We start from the raw sequence: 22,425 nt of genomic DNA, 5'->3' as shown, positions 1-22,425 counted from the left end.
CGGTCGCTCAGAAAACTGTCTTTGGGTGGATCGTGTCCGGTGCCTGCAACCTGCCGTAGGATGGCAATGTTGCAACCCCAGTGATTGCAAGGGGGGCGGAATGTCCAAGTTACGGGGTTTGGACTGTCACCCGCTCTCCGCTCCCTCTTACGCTCTCCCGCTCTTCACCACAGAGTCTCCAAGGAGTCTCCGCTGCGCTTGGGAGAGCCTAACTAATTAGAATAAGCACCAGTGTCAAAACTAATTTCGTTGAATAAACATACGCCTGGTCGCGCCCGCGCAATTACGAAAAGTCTAGTGTTCGCTTTTCTTCGAGTGTTTCTTTTTAGCATATTTGGAAAATTCCAGGACAGCACCCCCCCTACAACCCATCACCGGGGATACGTAGTTGAGATTTCTCTTTGCCTTAGTTATTGTATTATAAAGTTTCCTACCTTCAGAGGTTGACGCTTTATGCGTGCTCTTATTAGTATTCCAGCGCTACAGCGGGCTTTGCCGTCTGGTTGGTTTGTAAAATAGAATTGGTATCCAGGAATATATAACAGTTCCTTATCGCTAACAACATCGACATTATGTTGATATCTGAAACGCATCCAATAAATAAAAACAACTTCTACATTCCTGGATACCAATTCTATTTTACAAACCAACCAGACGGCAAAGCCCGCTGTAGCACTGGAATACTAATAAGAGCACGCATCAGTTACAGTTTTTGCTGTAGGACGCCATTGGCTCTTTGAAGACAATACAACCACGCCCGTTCGCTGAATGGCTTTAGCCGCAATTGCTGCACGACTTGACTGAGCTATCTTCCTTGTTTTTTGTACAGTTCGCAGAAATTTGTGGTTCGATTCCGTATTTTTGGCAGTAAGTACACTGCACCGGTTGGTTGCGTTTATGAGGCTCTTCTACAGTGATTCTACGATGTAGTTAGAGCTGCAGCTCTATTTAATACTCTCTACTTTAAAAAGTTGTTGTGGTTGTTTATTTTTGTTCATGATATTAATCATTGATTAAGTATTAAAATTTAAGTTCTATGGCACATCCACGTGTTGACTTATGCTTTAAATGCCAGCGTATTGTCCTCTTGTTTTATAGCGTTGGCCAGTTTGCGTGTGGCTATTTATACCCGTTACTCGTAGAGTAAAAGGGTATACTAGATTCGTTGAAAAGTATGTAACAGGCAGAAGGAAGCGTTTCCGACCATATAAAGTATATATATTCTTGATCAGGATCAATAGTCGAGTCGATTTGGGCATGTCCGTCTGTCCGTAAGAACGTCGAGATCTCAGAAACTACAAAAGCTAGAAAGTTGAGATTAAGCATACAGACTCTCGGGACATAGACGCAGCGCAGGTTTGTGGAATCATGCTGCCACGCCCACTTTTGTATCAGTCTTGTAAATTTCTATCGATTTGCAAAAAAACTTTTTGCAACGCCCACTGTAACGCCCACAAACCGCCAAAAACTGTCAGTGTTGAAGACTCTCCTTCGAACTTTCACTTAGTAACGGGTATCAGATATTCGGGGAACTCGCCTATAGCGGTTTCTCTTGTTTTAGCTTTTATTTTGCGGATGGAGATTTGTGTGTCATTCCCTACGTAAGCATCGTTTTTGGTCGACGAGTTGTTCGATTTGTACGTTAGTCTTATTCGGATTAATTAAAACGTTTGTGATTTTAGGTGTTGCTGTACGAGCTGCTGTACAGTGTACCTATGCAGCTCTCTATATCAGATTCAGAGTTTAGCCTCTATCTGCGAACTTAAACAGTTTTAAATACCTTTTTATTCCATTACGTCGCTAAGCTTCTCGTGCTATCTTTTTGTGCCAGCTACAGTGTGCGCCGTAAAACTAAAGGTTTAAAGGTTTTTTTGCACTCATAAATGTCATAAACTCCATCATGCTCTGTTGTAAGGTTTGCATCATAGCTTCAGTGTTTTTTTTTAACTGCTCAGATAGCCTGATTTTAAAACGTTTGCAATTGTTATCTTGCTAGTGCTGGGTATAGTCCAGGGAGCCAAACTTGTTGCTTTAAAAAAAAGTACTTGTTTCTGATGGTGTCAGCGAAAGACGGCTATTCAGCTCTTTGTAGATTGGACAGCTTTTGCAGTTTGCTGCTCTTTGCAACGCCCACTCTTGCGGCAACAAGCCGCGCTTTACCACGCCCACACTTTTGAAAAATATTGTGAGATTTTTTCATTTTATATCAGTTTTGAAAATTTCTATCGATTTGCGGCAAATGTTTTGCCACATCTTCTGGCGGATGTAAATTAAGGGGATCCTTTTTTTTTTTGTTCAGTGCCATGTTCTCAGCGGTAGCGAATATATTGGTGTTTGTGGCGATACATATTATTGATCGGCAATACTAGCGTATATTTTTCGGCTTGTTTTCGCATCGGGAAAAAAATATTTAGATAAAACGAGATACGAGAGAGATCGGGCTGCTTTTTGCACATCTTAAAGATAACGTACAACGTAGATGACTTGGGGTTTCATATATTTCGCAATTTAATGAATAAACGGCTCTCTCACACAGCCAAATCGAATCGTCCGACGACGAAGTGTAAGTGGTAGAAGCACTCGAAACGAGGAATTTGGAGGGGCAAGTTTAGGAGGGCAGAATGCAAAACACTCAACATTTTGGGAAAAAGCAAGAAAAGACACGACCACAAAACTATGCTCTGAAGGAGCAACCCTTCGCAAACCCTTTTTGACGCCACTAACGTTAATCATAACCATCAAATCCCTGAAGGGAACAACTAAACCTTTTGTCAGGAGTGGATTTTTACCAAGAAAGTTAAGAAAAAGGTAACGTGTTATAACTGTGATGAAAAAGGACACATGGCCTATGCTTGCATAAACCAGGAACGAGTCACAAAAAGTTTAACCAGCTTGGACCAATAAAATGGTCATTTAGCGAGAATAAAAATAAAACTACAAGATTTTTGCCAGACGACGACGTCTGACGTTTGCTGGGACTTGCTTGGTTGAAAAGAAAATAGACTCAAGCTGCAATTATAGCAGAGGGTTCTTGTAATGCTAAAAAAAAGCGCGACGGCTTTAAAGGACTGTGTGATGTAAGCGCTACCATTAATTTTCCCTTGGCTCTTATTGACGACAAGCTGGATAGACTATGCCAATATTTTCCACACGTCCGGCTTAAAAAACGATTTTTAAATTTTCCTGTTTGTTGTCACCCAGCGTGCAAAATACCAGTTTATATAGCTACTTTCTTGCCTTTCAAACTCTCCTGGAGTTTTCCAGTTATATGCTATACTTTGTTAGCTATGATGGTTACTCATGCGCATTGATTGTTCTGGGGTATTATGCACTCAAACTCCGTTCTTATAAACTGTTGGACGTGTACAAGATATTTAGTCGTACGGCGAGATACGGTTCTTAATTGCCTACCTTATGACCAGTCAATCGTTTAAGAAAGTACAGAATTGCTACCTCGATGGTGGTCAAAAGCGTTGTGGATCTCCTTGGGCAGCTTCAATGCGACACACAGTGCCAAAGGTGACTCTTCTCATCCAAGGCGAGGCAACCAAGCAAACATTGACTGTGCTGAACATCAAATGTATTGGCTCGGCAGAATACTTTCGCAGCCAGGGTAGAGATGGTATTTATATAGAAGGAAAGTACCAAAACTAAACTTTTGAATTTGAAACGTATACTGAGCTATCATTTAAGGTAAAATGGACGTTTATTAAACTTATGAGTTCGGTACACCGTATGGGTCAATTCAGATAGAAGGACTGAACAACGTGCTCGGATCAATGAGTGCATTATTAGTAGCAAGTAGAAGTAGGTAACAGGTGAAAGGAGGTATTGCCGACCATATATATAAGTGTAGATATTTGTAATCAGGATCACTTGCTGAGTTGATTTGGCAATGTCCGTCCATTCGGCCGTAGTACGTCTGTCAGTTTGTCTGTCCATCCGTACGTGTGAATGTTGAAATAAGGCATGCATCTCTAGTGACATTTGGAACTTTCACTCTTACGCCTACAATCCAAAACAAAAACTGCCTCGCCCAGAATTCTGAAAATTGTTTCAATATTTTTTCAATTTATTTTAAAACTTGCCAATTTCTATTGTTATATCAATGGTTTTTTATTTTGATTACTTTTATAACAGTTACTCGAGTAAAAGTGTATACTACGAGCATAAAGTATATATAATATATTCTTAATCAGAATAAATAGCCCAGTTATTAAAAGATATAAGAAAGAGTATTACGGATATGGGTGAACCTTGGGGGATTCCATTGGATAGGGGTAACGGGCTTGATGTATGCGGACCGACACGGACAATAATTTTCCTGTTAATCATAAAGTTTTTATGTAATTTATAATTTTTGGACCTGCTTGCCATTCCTGCAGCTTGTGGATCATGGAGTGCACACCTACTCAATCGAAGGCTCTTGAAAAGTCAAGAGTGACGAAGGAGGTGTGTCTTTTAGCTATAATTTTATCTAGTGTTTTTGCTATACAACAGTTGAGAGAAATGGGTCGGTAAGACGTAGTTTTAGTTTTGTCGGTGTTAGGTTTGAGGATTGGGTTGATTAGGCTTGTTTTGTAGGCTTGTGGTATGTGGCTATTAAATATTCCATTAAACAGTTTTGTTATTCTGTGTTTTGTTGTGGGGGAGCTATTTTTTATCATTTGATATGAGATTCTATTGAGTTCTGGAGCTGATCCTTTTAATGTTTGTAGCGCTGAGATGAGTTCGAGATATGTTATGTTTTTTTCAATGGTTTGGGCTATTGGAGAGGAGGTATAGGTGTGTAGGTTGTTTCTGTATTTATTGTTTCGGAACTCCTCTGAAAAGTTCCAGTCGCCGGAGAGTTCAGAAAAGTGTTGTGCGAATATGTTAGCAATTTCGTTGCTTGCTAGTGTCGTTTCGTTGCTTTCTGGGCTGGATATGGCATGAATTTGTTTTATTGGGTTAAGTCCGCAGAAACGTCTTTTATTGGTCCATATTTTGGATGAGGAGGTAGTGGGCTGGATGGTTGAGGTGAAAGAGCTGGAAGCTTCTTTTTTTTAATTCGTACTTAAATTTTGCGTTTTTGCGTCTATAGTCAATAATGTTTTCTAGGGTAATTGTAAGGTTTTATTTATTCCAAGCAAGTTGTTTTTGCTTTCGTAGTTGGTAGAGGTGCTTGTTTCACCATGGGACCCTGTATGGATGAGCGTTTGGTGAGGTTTGTGGGATTGAGAGGTTTGCGCTATATAAAATAGTTCTATTGATTTGGGCGGCTTCTTTGTTTACGTTTTGGGAGGTAGGGTATTTCTCGTTTATTTGTTGTATATGTGCGCTGTACTGGTCCCAGTTGGCTTTTTTCAGTTTAAAAAAGGGTTTGTTGAATTTTTGTGTAATAGTAGTTGGGAATAGGGTCGTGATTATAGGAAAATGGTCGCTGCCATGAAGATCGTTTAGTATTTTCCAATTTGCGTGAGGGGCTAGGATTGGAGAGCAGAGTGTTAGGTCGATATGTGAGTAAGTATTGTGTGTTGAAAAGTGTGTGGGAGATTTGTCGTTTAGTAGAATAAGATGTGTTTTGTCGATGAATCTTTGGGTGGTTTTCCCTCGTGTATTTGTTGTTGGGGAGCCCCAAGACGGGTGCCATCCATTTAAATCTCCCGTAATTAGAGATGGTGTTTGCTAAATGTTAAATGTGTTTTGGATTGTCTGGTCAGAAATGTTTTTGGTCGGGGAGATGTATGTGGAAAATATGTTTAATTTTATTAGATTGTATGTTTATGGCTATTGCTTCTAGATCGTTTGTGATATTGAGGATAGTGTATTGGATTGACTTATGAACTAGTAGTGCCACGCCCCCAAATCTATTGGTGACTATATTGGTTAATAGCTTATAGTATGGCGTAGATGTGCGGTGGTCAGTATCCATGTCTTCTAGTTTGTCGTAGCAGTGATAATGATGGTGTTGAAGCGGTTGGTTTGATAGTGGAGTTGTTTTGGTTGGTCCAGTAGTTGTTGTCTTCGATGAAGTAGTATGTGATGTTGATGTGGGTGTGGTGTACGAATTTTGATTTTGCGATTGGGTTGTGTGTGTACTTGCGTCGATATTAGATGCTTGAGTGTTTGTTTTCATCTGTGTTGTGCTGTTTGTGAGTGTTTTGGCATAGGAGTCTCGCAATTGGAACCCGTGTCGTTCAAAATAAATACGTTGAGCAGTTTTATGGTATAATTTTTGTGTGGTTTTAATGGCTGTTAATTCCTGGTTTTTTATAAAAGTGGGGCATTTGCGGTCAAGTGGGCTGTGCTGATGATTGATTTCTGGGTTGTTTCTGCATTTTAAGCAGTTTTTTTCGTTTGTGCATGTTTCTCCGTCGTTTGTGTGCTTTATTTCTGAGCAATTGGTGCAGGTTTCTAGGCTTTTGCATATTGGAGCTGGGTGGCCGAAGCGAAGGCATTTTTTGTATCGAAGTGGAAGTGGGATATAGTCTCGTACTCGGACTGTTTCGTAGCCGATTCTTAATATTTCGGGGAGTTTGTGTGATTCAAATGTTATGATGATCAAGCCGGTTTCAATTAAGGTGGTGTTGTTGCTATCAGGGTTAGAGTTGGGGTTTTGTCGTTTCATTATTTTTTTTACTTCAGTTACTTTTTGTGGTTTTAACTCTTGTAGAATTGTGTCTTCGTCGATATATCTAAGGTCGTTGCAGTAAATAGCTCCCTTAAAGAAGTTTAATGTTTTATGTTCAGTTGGTGTTACTTCCACATCTCCGATTGTTGTTAGTTTAAGGAGTTTTCTGGCTTGTAGTTCATTTTTAGTTTTTAATAATAGGCTGCCGTCTCTTGTTCGTTTGCATCCCTCAACTTCTCCTCCACAGCCAAAGTCCACAGATTTTTTAATGATGAATGGTGAAATTCTTTCAAACGAGTTGTTATCTTTCCTTTTAATAACAATAAATTATGGGTTGCCTAATTGGGATTGGTAAGATTTTGAGGTGAATTTATGAATGTCTGGTGGGTCTGTCATGATTGTTAGTTAAGGGCTTCAGCCCGAGTTATAGGTCTTGGTGTTTTTGTTGTTGTGTTTTTTTGTTTTTTTTTGTGGTTGATATTTGTTTGTGCAAAATTTTTCTGATAAGAGTTTTGGGCTTGCGCGAAGCGAGGCTTTAAACTATAGTGGCACGACTTATCTCTTCGGAGGTTGAAGTGGTACTGAATCAGTGCATATAAAAGTAACGCCCACAAAAAAATGTTTTGTTTTTTTTTTTCATTTTTGTTATAGTATTGTCAATTTCTATAGATAGAAGAATCCGACCAAAATTGCCACGCCCACACTTTTAAATGGTTTGATATTTTGCCACATTTTTGTTAGTCTTGAAAATTGCTCTTGATTTTCAAAAAATTCTAAACAAGGTTTGATATTGTTTCACATTTTTGTTAGTCTTGTAAATTGCTCTCGATTTTCCACGACTACTCCAAAGCCTACGAACTGTCAGTGCTAAAATTTCTCCTTCGCACTTCCCTTAGCTGAGTAACGGGTATCAGATAGTCGGGGAACTCAACTAAAGCGTTTCTCTTGTTCATTAAATGAAGTCTATACTATCAATTTCCCATTACAACATGAAAAAGATACTGAAAGAATGTATATTTCGTTTCAGGAAAGTCAACCGGATTTTATTAAAGCAATTTCGAAAGGATCGTATAAGGACAGTCTTATACACATTGTCATTATTTGGCGGCGAGATAAAAATCGCATAAAGTACGACTGGGTTAACGTCGGCAAACAGAATGGCAACAGTTCACCTGAACACTTCATAAATTCAACTAAGAACGAAATTTCCAATGCAATTAAGAAGTTATTAAAAAATTCAGAAGCTTTATGTTACGAAGCATTTGTAGAGGTACATAATATCATATACTAAAATTATCCAAATCCACAATGAATTATATCTTTCAGAACTTAATTAACGAACATTCACAAGGAATTTTAACTAAATGGATTTCTCAGTTCTTATATGTTGTCGATTACCTATCAGATAATATTGAAGAGGAGCACCTTTTTGCATTTATTTCACTTTTAGGAACTTTTGGATTTATGTTTGCTGTTGGATATGTATTAATTTACTTTGTTAAAGTTGAGGAGGAAAATCTTAAGGCGCAAGGCCAACTTTTCGATATACAAGGTAAGTATTGTAAGTATTCTTAGTCATCATGTTATAGCCTTTTAGTTACTCAGCGCAAGCTATTGGGAAAATCAAATTCCCTATCTTCTGGGCATCATATGCGTTATTTCATTATGACCTAAGAATTTTGTAGTTTTTCGACTTGCCCGTTCACGTATGGAAGTATTGTGGTCGTGTTGATCGACTTAATATTTTCCCTATCGAAATATTTTAAGAATAGATGTAGAAGTAGATGTAGACCCTCGATCGGAAATAACGTGGGCGTGGTTGCCAATTACTGTACCCTTGTTTTCGCAGTTTTTTTATTGCATCAACTTTGTCCCGGGCTGCAGCCGTCGTTCCTGTTTGCTATTATTTTTCGAATTGTTTTCCGAGATCATAGTAGATTGAATGTAGTCCTTTTTGCATATCAGACCCCAGACCTTTTTTTGCTATAAAAAGATTTCGTAATGACATGCCCTTGATTCTTCAAAAATTTTGTGAAGGCGCTGCCATGCATAGAAGATACAATTTAAAATTAGTGAGTGCTTCGATGACTGCAAGAATCTCAGTTTCGTACTGGTGTTTTTCCGTTGAGCATTAGTTGTATTATTATTCATAAAATAAACTGTATGCATCTGACCATCAGTTGAGGATTGTTTTAATAGAATTGTACCGAATCTGTCAATGACGCGTCTGTGTGCGCTTCAGATTCTTTTCTTGCCTTTTTCGCAAAATTTCCAGTGCTTTGCATTCTGCTTCTACCACTTACAAATTCATTATCCCCTTCTTCGTCGTCAGACTATTCGATTTGGCTGTATGCGAGAGCCCTATTTTTTATTAAATTAAGAAATATATGAATCGCCAAATATTCCACGTTGTTCGCTTTGTTTAAGTGCAAATTGAAGCCAGTTATCGTTCGTAAATGTTTTTATCTATATAATTTTCTGAGTCATCATCGAAGTCAAATCCCGGAAAATTACGTAGTCTTTGGCGGTTACCTATATCGCCTTTGATCCCGAAAATAGATATGCAAGTTGCAGCTCTATTCTCGTTATGCGTAAATTTTGATCATATAGTAATCGGCTCATGATGGTAAAAAAAAGTTATTAATTAATTTTAGGACGTCGAAATATGGCTTTAATTTGTAACAGGTAATTTTCACAAACTTGTCTTTACTTTTCTTTTCGTCTCCGTTCACTTTTTCCCGGTTGTGCCACCAAATGTTAAATTTTAAGAGTATTACTTTAAATTTATTTAAAATTTGGCTGGAAGTTCGACAACCGTTTAGGACCGCACTCGTAAAGGTTTCCAACTTAACTTCTCTCACGTTGATTGTCCTTTTTAAGTCTTCTTTATGAAACCCACTATAGCTTCTTCCTCAGTCTTCTCGTTCTCTTTTCGTCTTTGTCGATCTCGTCTTGTCTTCGTAGTTACTCGTTATACCCGTTACTCGTAAAGTAAAAGGGTATACTAGATTCTTTGAAAAGTATGTAATAGCCAGAAGGTCGCGTTTCAGACCATATAAACAATATATATTCTTGATCAGCATCAATAGCCGAGTCGACCTGCCCATGTCCGTCTGTCCGTCCGTCTGTCCGTATGAACGTCGAGATCTCAGGAACTACAAAAGCTAGAAAGTTGAGATTAAGCATACAGACTCCAGGGACATAGAAGCAGCGCAAGTTTGACGATTCATGGTACCACGCCCACTCCAACGCCCACAAACCGCCGAAAACTGCCACGCCCACACTTTTGAACAATAATTTGATATTTTTTCATTTTTCTATTGGTCTTGTAAATTTCTATCGATCTGCGAAAAAACTTTTTGCCACGCCCACAAACCGCCAAAGCTGCCACGCCCACACTTTTGAAAAATGTTTTGATATTTTTTTATTTTTGTATTAGTCTTGTAAATTTCTATCGATTTGCCAAAAAACTTTTTGCCACGCCCACTCTAACACCCACAAACCTACAACAACTGTCAGTTTTGAAGTGCACTTCCACTAGCTGAGTAACGGGTATCAGATAGTCGTGGAACTCGACTATAGCGTTTTCTCTTGTTTATCTGTGTAAATGCGGCCATCAGCAGCGTCCACTCCGTCCACTAATTGGCTATATTTGAAGTCTCGTTTTTCAAATATTTAGAGTGGTTTCTTTTCAACGCATCGTGAAGACTGTCGGATAAATGTAACACGCATATTCTTCTGTATTGCTTTTAGGCACTTAATTTGTTATTGTCAGAGGACTAAAAATCTGTCCCCAAAAAGATTTCAAGAAATAAAAGACTGACATGTTACGTGCGCCCTTAATATAAGATCGTAAGACTTTTGATTCAGACAACCAAGGAAATGCAGTTCGACAATTAACAAGTCAAATAACCAAGCCAATCGTTCATATGGAAATTCTACTCCAGTTATTTGTAAAGTTTTTCAGGCGAGCATTAACTCCCAACACTAAGCCCATACAAACAATTACCTCTTATCCTGTATAACAAACCTCAGCCCACTGAAAATCGGAGGCACAGAAGAGTTCAGGTCTAGTAGAGAGGACTACGAATTTCGTGTCTAAAGGGAAAACAGATTACAAGTGTAGAAGGGATACAAGTTTAGTCACTCACAGAAATAAAAGATTTCGAGTCCTGAGAGGACAGTTTCTCGGATACAGAAGAATATTTTGGGACTCCAGAAGGTGCGAGTCGTCAGGACTAGAAGAAATCCTCGACCCGGGGGGATAAGAAAATCCGAGACTGGGATGACCGCAAAAGTACACATCCTCTTTCAAGATGGACGGCAAGCAAGCCAAGGCCTACGGCAACACCGCCAGTGTGGTGAAAATAATAGACCACAAGGAGAAGATCTTAGGCGTGAGTTATGATTCAGGATGCTTGTCCTGAACAATGTTGGTGGTTCTGCGAGTATGTTGAAGGTTGGTCCGAAGTTCCGATTTTGGTCTTTTGATAAGAAGGCGTGTTCCTTTTTCGAATGTAAAAATCAATCTGATCTTTATTTGCAGCGGCGGTCACAATGAGACCTCCGCTGAGAAAAGTACATAGGAAATACATAGGGTCTTAAATACTACATGTGTAAGTGTTATAGTTAAATGCTGCGTCGCACACTCGTAAGTGGGTGAGTCGGGTTGCCGAAAATGTGGAGTGCTGTGTGGTCCATTCTTGAGTGGGTCAATTCTTGCTGATGCTGTGCTCCTATTACCCAGTCCGGAGAAGTGGGGGTTTCCTGTGTAAATGTCAAGTAAACATTTCCCCGCTGTTGACAACGGCCGTTCGCTGAAGGGTCAGTGACGGCCACGGCGAAGGAGTTGTCGTCACGAAACTTGGCTCTGGTATTGTAGTAAACTCCACCCTCCTTCCTGCGTAGATAAGGCATGTTGTCGTCGTTGCTCCAACTATTAATAATATATATAATGCTCCCAGATTTGTTGTTGTAAAGTTCTTCCAATAAATAATTGAGTTAGAAGCGTGGATAGATCTTAAATTTAACTTCACTCTCGGTGAAATTTATATTCTTTATAATTGGGATATGGACGTCTAACTTCTCCTCATATAATGATAGTTCCTTGTCATAAGAAATCTGGTTTATTAAAACCTTGCAGTTTTCGAACGTTACTAGAGCGGAACCTTTTATGGAAATTCTTGTGGTACAATTAGATTCAATAACTGTGTTTTGTGTATTTAATATTAAAATGTGTGCTGGTTCTATTACTTATATCTTTTGTTTTACAATTTGCCGTCTCCATAGTGAGTATGCCACTGAGGCATTCGGCTTTGACATCATCTTTGATAGACATTGAGTTTTCGCAAATATAATATTTATATATTTTGTTACATACTTCGGAAAAATAATAGACCTCCTTAGCATTAAGATAAGCCATATAATTGGGTACAACCAAAAACTTGGACTCATTGATGGGTAGTGGAATAATGTGTGTGAACTTATAAAAGTGTGGCTTAAAAGTAGGTATTCTTATCCTAAAGTGAATCTTAATTCCAATCATGAAAGTGTCTAATTCTAACATTTGAAATATATATTCATCAAATAACTCCCGTAAATCCGGGTCGTTTAATTCTTTTCGGATTATTTCTACTTCCTCCGCAGATACAATAAAATCTCCAAATTCGTATTTATTCTAGAGGCATATTGCATTGTATGTAAAAGATGGTGTTCAGCGTTAAGCGTTTTAAACATGCTATCTTTATAGGTATTCAAAAAACTATTAATTATCTGCTGCTCCCTATTGATGTGTTTCGTTATGTTGTCGAATCTATTTAGAATGTCGTTGTTACCTCCTGTTTGTTTACGTTTACTGTGAGGTCTTTCTGATTCTCCGAGATTGTCTTTAAACTATCTTGAATTCTGCTTCCATCTGAGTCATCTAGATTCCCTGTTACGATCTTAATCACATTTCCCAAACCATTGAATAATCCCCTCTTCTGTCTCCGATTCGGCATCAATTTTTCCACCCTAGCCTGCAACTGTCCCACCTTTGTTGACAAACTTTCAATTGCATACTCTGATTGTATGTTCCTCTCCAGCTTGTTAATAGCCCGCTGGAAGTTGACCGTACCATCGATAAATTCCTGGAGATTAATTCTATGGATAAGGAATTTATGGGCCTGAACGACTCTTGCTTGTCCCAGGTTAATTTTTAGTAGGGGTGTATCATTCCCTAAATTCTGGACTTTTAAGTCCTGTGCTGCGATGAAAGTGAACCTGCAAGTTCAATAGGGATTTGTTTCTTAATAATTTTGTCTCTGATTTTTGCTTTGTGTAATTTTTGTTTTTTTGCTGAAACTAGTGAGATCCTGTTATCCTTTAGTACTTTATGCTTTAAAAAACGAGGTGTGTGTTTATTTCTTCTATTTTCTTTTCTGAAAACTGTATCGTCTGAATCTACTGCGATTGGCTGGGACCTATTCATGTTTAATTTGTCAATTCTAGCCTCCATCTTCTGCTGTACCAAAGCTTTGACTCTAGGGTACAATGTGTTTTGAAATGCATTTAGTTTTAGTAAGTAATCGTGTTCCGTATCGAACGTAACTTCTTTATTGAACACGTGCGTTCTTCCTGAAAGTAATTCAAACGGCGTAAATTTCGTGGCTGAATGTATGGCGTTATTATATGTAATTAACGTTTCGCATAAAATTTCTTCGTGGTCGCAGTCCAGCTTTTCATCCTTCCTGTTTTCGAAGATAATTCTGTAAATTTCAGTGAGCGATGAATGTAGTCTTTCCACCGGAGAATTGCTAGAAGATTGCTGGAACGATGTCATGTGTGTCTCGATATTATATTGTTTACAAAAATCCGTAAAAATCTTCCCAGAGAATTCCGTGCCCTGATCAATTACCAGCTTTGTTGGTATACCTACGACACAAAAATAGTGTCTTAAGGATTTGACCACATTTATACAACTCCTAGCTGGGATTGTATAAGCGCTGGCAACCTTGAAAATTTGTCAATCAATGTCAGGATGGTCCGTCCATTTATGGTATAGATATCCATATGAACAATCTGCAACGGCACCCCCGGAGTATCGGTCTTTTGAAACTCGGGTTTAGGTGGTCTTCTGTCATACTTGAGAGTTTGACACGTATCGCACCTATTAACTAACTGGGTGATTTTCTGTTTCATATTTGGAAAATACAGGGTTCTCTTCAGGTGATTCAAGGTCTCCTCAATTCCCCTATGATTATTCTTTACATGGAACTCTTTAATAGCCTGTTCTTGTTCTTCCCTACCAGTAACATCCATTAGAAGAGATTTACATCTGATTAGTTTGTACTCTTTAAAATGTTGGGCGTGTGATTCCTTTATTAGGTCAAAGATTGGGTCGGATGCGAAAATAGCGTGTAATCTTTTAGGTGTAAGAATTTCTTTCAAAATTTCGGTTATTATAGATAAATCGAACTTGACTTTAATTATCGAACGTCTAAATTTGTTTTTGAATAAAATGCAATTTCTTGTCCTGTCCTCATTCCCAAGCTCGAAAGTGTATTGTGATTTAAATTCATTTAATGGTCTATCGGCTGTCCTAATTATTTCATCGTGTGAGCCTGAATTGGAAATGCAGTTTGTCTCTATTCTTACGCGACTCAGCGCATCAGCTACTACATTCTGTGGTCCCTTCTTGTACTCTACCTCGTAGTCGTATTCCATCAACTGAAGTCTCCATCGAACCAACTTTGAATTTGGTTCTTTGAAATTCATTAACCAGGTCAATGGTCTATGGTCCGTAATGATCTTAAATTTTTGACCAAATAAATACAGACGGAAATATTTGGTGGCCCAAATGATTGCTAACATTTCTTTCTCCACGGTGGAATTATTTTCTTCCCGCGGATTTAGTGTTCTACTCGCAGAGGAAACTAGCCTGTCTGAGCCTACCGTACCTTGTGACAGTACCGCCCCTATTGCCACATTACTAGCATCTGTTGTCAATATAAAGGGTTTCTTGAAGTCGGGGTATTTTAACAAAGGGTCGTTACACAGCAGGGTCTTACATGTTTCAAACGATTTATTGAAGTCCTCCGATACTAATACCGGTGCCTTGCCCTTTAACTGTTGTGTCATTGGCTTGGTGATCTTGGAAAAATCCCGAATGAATTTCCTATAATATCCCAGATGGCCTAGGAAGGATTTGATCTCCTTTCTGGTAGTCGGAATTGGGAACGCCTTCACTGCCGCAATCTTCTTAGAATTTGGCTTAATTCCATCCTCCGTGACAATATGCCCCAAATACTCGATCTCCTTCCTTAAAAATTCCGATTTATCTGGTTGAATTTTTAAATTAGCCTGACTTAATCTGCGAAACACTGCGTCCAAATAGGTGATGTGATCTTGCAAGGATGGCGAAAAAATTATGATGTCATCTAGGTAAACTAAACAGCATACTCCAATGAGGTCGGCTAACACGCTATCCATCACTCTTTGAAATGTTGCTGGGGCGTTCGAATGGCATACGAATAAACTCGTAATGCCCCCCTAATGCCGTGAAGGCCGTTTTAGGCGTGTCATTGGGATCCATTTCAATTTGGTGGTAACCGCTGGCCAAATCCAACGCCGTGAAATATTTCGCCCTACCGATTCTGTCGAGTACATCGTTAATGTTGGGCATGGGGTACCTATCCTTAATCGTCTTTTCGTTCAGTTTCCTGAAATCCACTACCATTCTCCATTTCTTTGTATTTGAAGCGTCCATCTTCTTAGAAACAAGAAACACTGGGGCGCTCCACGGTGAATGACTGTGTTTAATAATGTTTTGCTGCAACAGTTTATCTATCTGATTGTGGATCTCCGTGGATTCCGTTGGACTGAACCTAAATGGTCTACAAAATATGGGTCTTTCATCCGTCGTCCTTATTTCGTGCTTCACCTGATTGGTAAATGAGAATTTATCCCCCTCCCGAACTACTAAGTTTGTAAATCTTCTACATAGTCGATAAAGTTGTTGTTTTTCTTCCTCATTGAGATGCTCCGCACGAATGGCGTCTAGCATGGAAGAATGGTCCTCATTCCTGTACTCGATGTTATTGGTCATCACATTAATGCAGGCGAAATCGTCTTCGTTAAATTCCTTTACCTCTAAGCTCGAATCCAAAACAAACTTCTTCTGTTCCACAGAAAAATTATTAACTTCGATCAGTCCAGTGTTGTTGTGCGCCCTGTAAATTCCCCCAGTGATGAAAAAATCGTCCCCGAGACGAATGTGTTCACACAAAAATGGCCCTTCCTTGACACTAACTGGAACCTTGATCAATGATTTAGATTCCTCCTTAATTTCATAAACCTCCGTAGAACGATTAGGCTCTACCCTCAAAGGCAGAATTGTATTGGGCAACGTGAAAGTCAATTGTGCGAAGTCGATTATAGCTGGCAACTGGGCTAGAATATTCATGCCTATTAATCCATCGAAAAATGGGTGAAAGTCAAACATTAGAAAAGGGAATTCTCTTTGATCATTAACTTGCTCGAAAATGGGTAATATTGCCATCTGTGAAATTGGGTGTTCTTGTAAAACTGTACTAATAGAAATGGGTTTTTCCAAAGCAATTCTTGGATTATCTGGTACAAATTTAGGGGTGATAAAAGAGCCTTGAGCTCCCGTATCTACCTGGAATTTTAAGTTGTTATTGTTTTGAAATGATAAAATTATATACGGCAAGTTAGCGTCCATCTGAAATTTACTCAAGAATCCTGTTTGTTTTTCGAGGCTTCTGTCCGAAAATTTCCATCCTCTTCAAAGTTATGTGACGATTCAGTATCGTTTGTCTTGGTATTTGTCTCAATATTAAACAGTCTTTGTCCGTTTGTACTTGGCCTGTTCATATTAGCGTTCTTCTTCGCCGCAGCGTTTGATGTACTATAGGCTGGATATCTAGAGTTCCTGTTATTGTTCTCGTATGTATTACGATTGTAGCGATTATTGTCCCTGTTCTGGTATTGGTAACGATCCCTACCTTGGTACTGGTTATAGGCCCTGTTTTGGAACTGATCCCGGTCCCTATTCTGGTACTGATTGTAATTTGGGCGAAAACGATCGTTCTGCCGCATTGGTTGCCTTTGTTGATTGTACGCCGAACCTTCAGAAAAATATAAATTCCTCTCTTTGATGGCTACGTCATAAGCTTCTTCGAGGTCTTGCGGCTATACCACCGAGGTTTCCCCGCAGTCCCCCAAGAAATGTCGTGAGGACTGTTTGCGAAACGACCTTCTGCCTAACTTTAATTGTTAGTGCTTCGGTCTCTTCTGCCTCAATTAGTCTGAAGAGCGCTAGCTTTATCTTCGTAATTTGTTTGTACAAACTTTGTAGTGGCAACTGTCTTTGCTTTAAATTAAATAGCTCCGACATTAGAGTCTCCTCGTCCCTTCTGTCCCTACAGTGTCTAATTAAGGCCTCTTTAATCTCGTCCCAAATTAGACTTACTCCCGCTGCGATCACTGCCTCATTAGCCTTCCCTTCGATCTTTTGTCTAATTGCTCTTAGTAACATTTGGCCATAAGGGGTTTGATCGGTACCTCTAATCATCAAGATTACCACCTCCTCATTGTTGAAGAATTCATTCAATGTCAACGGATCCCCAGAATAATCGGTAAGAACCGAATTATATCCGGAATCTTCATTGATGCCACCAATTCAACAGGATTTATGGCCATATTGGCGGTCAGAGGCGGCGATGAGGTAGTACTCGAATCCATATTTGAACTAGCGGACGGAACTCTAGGTCTTAAGGTCAATGAATCAGCCTGTACTTCCTTCTCGCTAACAACCTTCTTTTTACTGACTGCTCTAGTGGTAATTTGGGTGGGCTTAATTAGATCTTTAACTTTACTTATGTTAGGCATTAAGTCCACTTTTATTATATCTTTAAAGAAGGTCACGCTCAATTGTGAATAATTCTGAATAACTCTCTCAATTGTGAATTATTCTTAACAAGTGTACTTATTATATTTATGTACTATGATGTGTAGAATTTATATATTTAGTAATGTTAGGTCGTGGTTGAGGCTCTCAAGTGTTGTGTTCTTGATTTTTACCTGTGAAGGTATAAAATTCGTAATCGTAAATATTTAAGGCCAAGACAGCGTAAATTTGTATTTTCTTAGGCTCTTCTCTCTTTCTTTTTGTATTTAAAAGCAAACATAATGAGAAAATAATCAGTCTAATTCTATACTGTTGGAAGTTCCTTCCTTTTAAGCTACGACATGGGAGAGTACCGCTCTCTTTACAAGTACCCCTCACACTTTGAGCAGCCCTCTGCAGAACACGCGATGGGACTTGCAGGGGCTGACTCTATGTATTTATCTTGATCTTTCTTATATTCCTTTATTTTCCTTCTTTTTATTCGTCAATTACATGAAAAGAAAATATTGTAATAATCTACAGAACACACGATGGGACTGCAGAGTTATTTTACTAACACAAATTTTTTTTTTTTAACTTTTCTTTCTATATTTTATTTTTCTCCTCTTTTTATTTGTTTTTTTTTTATTCCTCAATTGCCACTAAAGGAAAAATATTGCAACAATCTGCAGAACACACGATGGGACTGCAGAGTTGTTTCAGCAATATCTTTAAATTTCTCTTTGTATTCCTTTGTCTTTTTTCTTTCTTATTACTTCATCAAAAAAAAAAAGTACATTTACAGCGCTCTGCAGAACAACACGATGGGACTGCAGAAGCTATTTCTGACCTATCTCTATTTTCTTTTGTGACACAACAAAAACAAATTGGCCGCATTCTGCAGAACCGCGATGGGACTGAAGAAGCACTTCCAACTAATTTTCCCGGTCAGCGCAAATAAAAAAAACCAAAACAAAATTGTTTTCTGACTCAGGCTAAGTGTCACATCTACTGTGGATATCAAAAATCATTTGGCCAGTTTGTGTGAGTGTAAGCTTACACATCATTATGAAGCGACCCATCCCGGTTCGTAGTCGTCGTCTGCGCCAGTTGTGATTCAGGATGCTTGTCCTGAACAATGTTGGTGGTTCTGCGAGTATGTTGAAGGTTGGTCCGAAGTTCCGAGTTTGGTCTTTTGATAAGAAGGCGTGTTACTTGTTCGAATGTAAAAATTAATCTGATCTTTATTTGCAGCGGCGGTCACAATGAGACCTCCGCTGAGAAAAGTACATAGGAAATACATAGGGTCTTAAATACTACATGTGTAAGTGTTATAGTTAAATGCTGCGTCGCACACTCGTAAGTGGGTGAGTCGGGTTGCCGAAAATGTGGAGTGCTGTGTGGTCTATTCTTGAGTGGGTCAATTCTTGCTGATGTTGTGCTCCTATTACCCAGTCCGGAGAAGTGGGGGTTTCCTGTGTAAATGTCATGTAAACATTTCCCCGCTGTTGACAACGGCCGTTCGCTGAACGGTCGTTGGGTGGCCTAATTTAAACCATTGCTTATACTCTGGTTACTCTGTACCAATTCCAGGGTAAGCCGGGGTGGCTTCGCTGGAGGGTTTTTGTGGCGGTTGGAACCGGTAACTCGTGCAGTAATCGCCATGGTTTTAGTGTTTCCAGCGTACCGCACTTAAAATACACACAACCATACATATATATACACAATTTTCCCTTAATTTTATATATTTTTTGTATGTATATCGTTTTATAATATGTTGAACCGCGCATAGATATATGTACAATTTTAAATTAATATCTATTAGGATCCGGAACGTCGTTTTCCAATGGCAAATTGGATACCCTGCACTATCAAAATTATTGTCAACTAATGTTGCTCCCTATTATAGAACTTATTATACCCGTTACTCGTAGAGTAAAAGGGTATACTAGATTCGTTTAAAAGTTTCTAACAGGCATAAGGAAGCGTTTCCGACCACATAAAGTATATATAGTGACATATTCATTTCTTCATACGACATATTCACTCTTCATATAAAAAAGCTAAAGCCGATCTTTTGGAAAGCTTCACTCTCCAAAAGCCTCATAAATAACATTCCCCCAAGATACGAACCGCTTAACGGTAACGAGCTTGATGATCTGTTAAGCTTGACATATAAAGCTAAGTAGAACTTAAAAGGCTTATGTTAATCCTCTGTAAAAGGTTTGCTGGGCCGAAAGAATACCTTTGTAAATTAGTTCTTAACTGACCTCTGGTGAAACTTATTCAAATAAAGATCATAAAAAGGAAAATATATTTTTTTTCATTAAATCTATCACCAAAAAAGTTTATTGGCGCAGTCGGTAGGATACTGAAAAAAGTCCTAGTAAACTCGTTATCCTTTGACAATCTAGTGATAAGAGGAAACTTGTACGACCAAGTAACCTTTTCTGATTGTACCCGCGAATTGGCCGCAACAAAGTGATTTCGGTTCGTTTAAAGTGACTAAAATCGGTATCCGCACAAGAACCTGTGCGATCGGAGTTAATTTAAAGACCTAATTTTGTGGACCGCTTCGTGAAGTGAGACCTCCACTAAGGTGTAATACAATTAAAAGGCGCACAGTGCAGTTCACTAAGACATAAGTCTCGACATACTGTAGCAGTCAGTGAACAAAAACAGTAGCCCACTAAAATCAAAAGTGCGACCGCTACTATTGTATAAAACAATAAAAAGTTAAAACAGTGGAGTTCACTTAAGGCATAAGTGTCGACATACTGCAGCAGTCTGTGAACAAGAACAGAAACTAACTTATAAATAAAACTAAAATGGAATTACCAGCGGAAAATTTGACTCAATTACTTCGGCAAATACGCCAAGTACCGAAATTCTCTGGAGACCCATCGAATCTCAGCTCGTTCATTAGACGTATCGAATACCTGTTGAACTTATACCCTTCAAACGACGCTCGACAGAAGGCGGTTATATTTGGAGCCATCGAACTTCAAGTTGTCGGAGATGCGGAAAAGGTTACCCAATTTGGAATGCACAACGAATGGACATCTTTAAGAGACGCCCTAATCACGGAATTCAAGACTCAGACGCCCCTGGAGGATCTACTAGGAAGACTGTATCGGACACCTTTCAAGGGTAACTTACGTCTATTCTGTGAACAATTAGAAAATAAGTCCAGTGTAATTATAAATAAGTTAGCATTAGAGAATGACCGAAATAATATGGTGGTTTATACACAAGCAATGGCAACCACAATAAAAAATACAATTCAACGCTCACTCCCCGATAGGTTGTTCATGACCTTACCGAGGTATGACATTTCAACCGTTCAAAAATTAAGGCAAACCGCCCAACAAGAAGGTCTATACGAAGACCCAATTTCAAAAACATTCGATAGTCAGCCAAAACTTAACTCAAATTCACCTAACACCTATAAACATACAAACATTAACCACATCAAAAACACTCACCCCAACCAACGATTCATTCGCCCCTTTATTCCATTAAATCCCACACAGACCCAAAACACTAACGTAAACAATCAAACCCCTTTTAGACAAATTCCTCCGACCAGACAACAGCAACTTAATCAGTACAGAAATTTATACAACGGATTCAGAACAGACTTACTTCAGGACCGTCAAAACGACACCCGAAACTACTATCAGCCTCCCCAACAACCAAGAGTGCCAAATAAGCGTTTTAGAGAAAGCAGCGAACAATCGCGAATGCAGACAAATGAAAATTATCACCAGCACGAATTAGATTACGATAACGAAACTGAACACTACATTAATAACGACGAACAGTTCCACGAAGATCAATTATAGAATACTCAGACAGAATTGTTTACAGATCAGCAATATCAACAAGCTGAAAATTTTCCAATACCAGCCTGGGATCCCACCAATACATAGAGATCATGTTTAATAACCACAGATATAGATGCATAGTTGATACTGGCTCTTCGATAAACTTGATGAGCTCAAACTTTTTCAATCTTCAAGTTAAAGATAAGCAAATAACTGTCCGAAGTATGACAGGCTATTCTAAATTAAATAAATATGTAGACCTTCCAGCCAACGGTCTTTTTCAACAATCGCAAAAATTCTATATTCATTCATTTTCACCTTATTATGATATTCTGTTAGGAAGAAAAATACTAATGGAGAATAACGGTTTAATAGACTACTCTCGGAAAGAAACAATAATTAACGAAAGAACATTCATTCACAAAGAATTAGATCCATGTGATGAGAACTCTTCGGAAAACTTTAATGCACTCTTACAAGACAACAACTTTACATCAGAAATAAACTATGCCATGGACAACAACATAGACTCAGAACAAACATACAGACTAGAACATTTAAATAGTGAGGAAAAATACAGACTTACAAACTTATTAAAAGAGTTCAATGACATTCAATTATCCAAAAATGAAAACCTTACATTCACAAGTATAATACGTCACGATATAAAAACCACTCATGAAAACCCAGTTTACAAAAGACCATACTCGTACCCGTTTTCCTACGAAGCAGAAGTAAATAAGCAAATTGAGGAAATGTTAAAACAAGGCATTATACGCGAAAGCGACTCCCCTTATTGCAGTCCATTATGGATTGTCCCCAAAAAGATGGATGCCTCTGGCAAACCGAAATTCAGGTTGGTCGTGGACTATCGAAATCTAAATGAAATAACAATAAATGATAAATTTCCGATTCCTAACATGGACGAAATACTAGGGAAATTAGGAAAATGCCAGTATTTTACTACAATTGACTTAGCAAAAGGCTTTCATCAAGTCGAAATGGACCCTAAGTCTATACCAAAAACGGCGTTTTCGACCAAACACGGTCACTATGAGTACACTCGCATGCCATTTGGCTTAAAAAATGCTCCTGCA

At 38.7% G+C, this 22,425-nt stretch overlaps 1 protein-coding gene across 10 annotated transcripts in view; it reads left to right on the top strand.

The window, feature by feature from the left end:
• The window catches only part of LOC26535787 (dnaJ homolog subfamily C member 16), a 386,807-nt gene that overhangs the window by 241,232 nt on the left and 123,150 nt on the right, over positions 1 to 22,425 (top strand). For all 10 annotated transcript variants that reach the window (XM_039375901.1, XM_043207098.1, XM_039375899.2 and 7 more), the window contains 2 exons: positions 7,641 to 7,883; positions 7,940 to 8,165. In XM_039375901.1, coding sequence (XP_039231835.1) covers positions 7,641 to 7,883; positions 7,940 to 8,165 — 469 coding nt within the window. The remainder of the gene's footprint in view (positions 1 to 7,640; positions 7,884 to 7,939; positions 8,166 to 22,425) is intronic.

This window comes from Drosophila yakuba, chromosome 3R (genome assembly GCF_016746365.2).
Source record: "Drosophila yakuba strain Tai18E2 chromosome 3R, Prin_Dyak_Tai18E2_2.1, whole genome shotgun sequence".
Lineage (NCBI taxonomy): Eukaryota > Metazoa > Arthropoda > Insecta > Diptera > Drosophilidae > Drosophila > Drosophila yakuba.
Note: the sequence above shows the minus strand (reverse complement) of the source record. Positions and strands in the feature narration are given on the sequence as shown.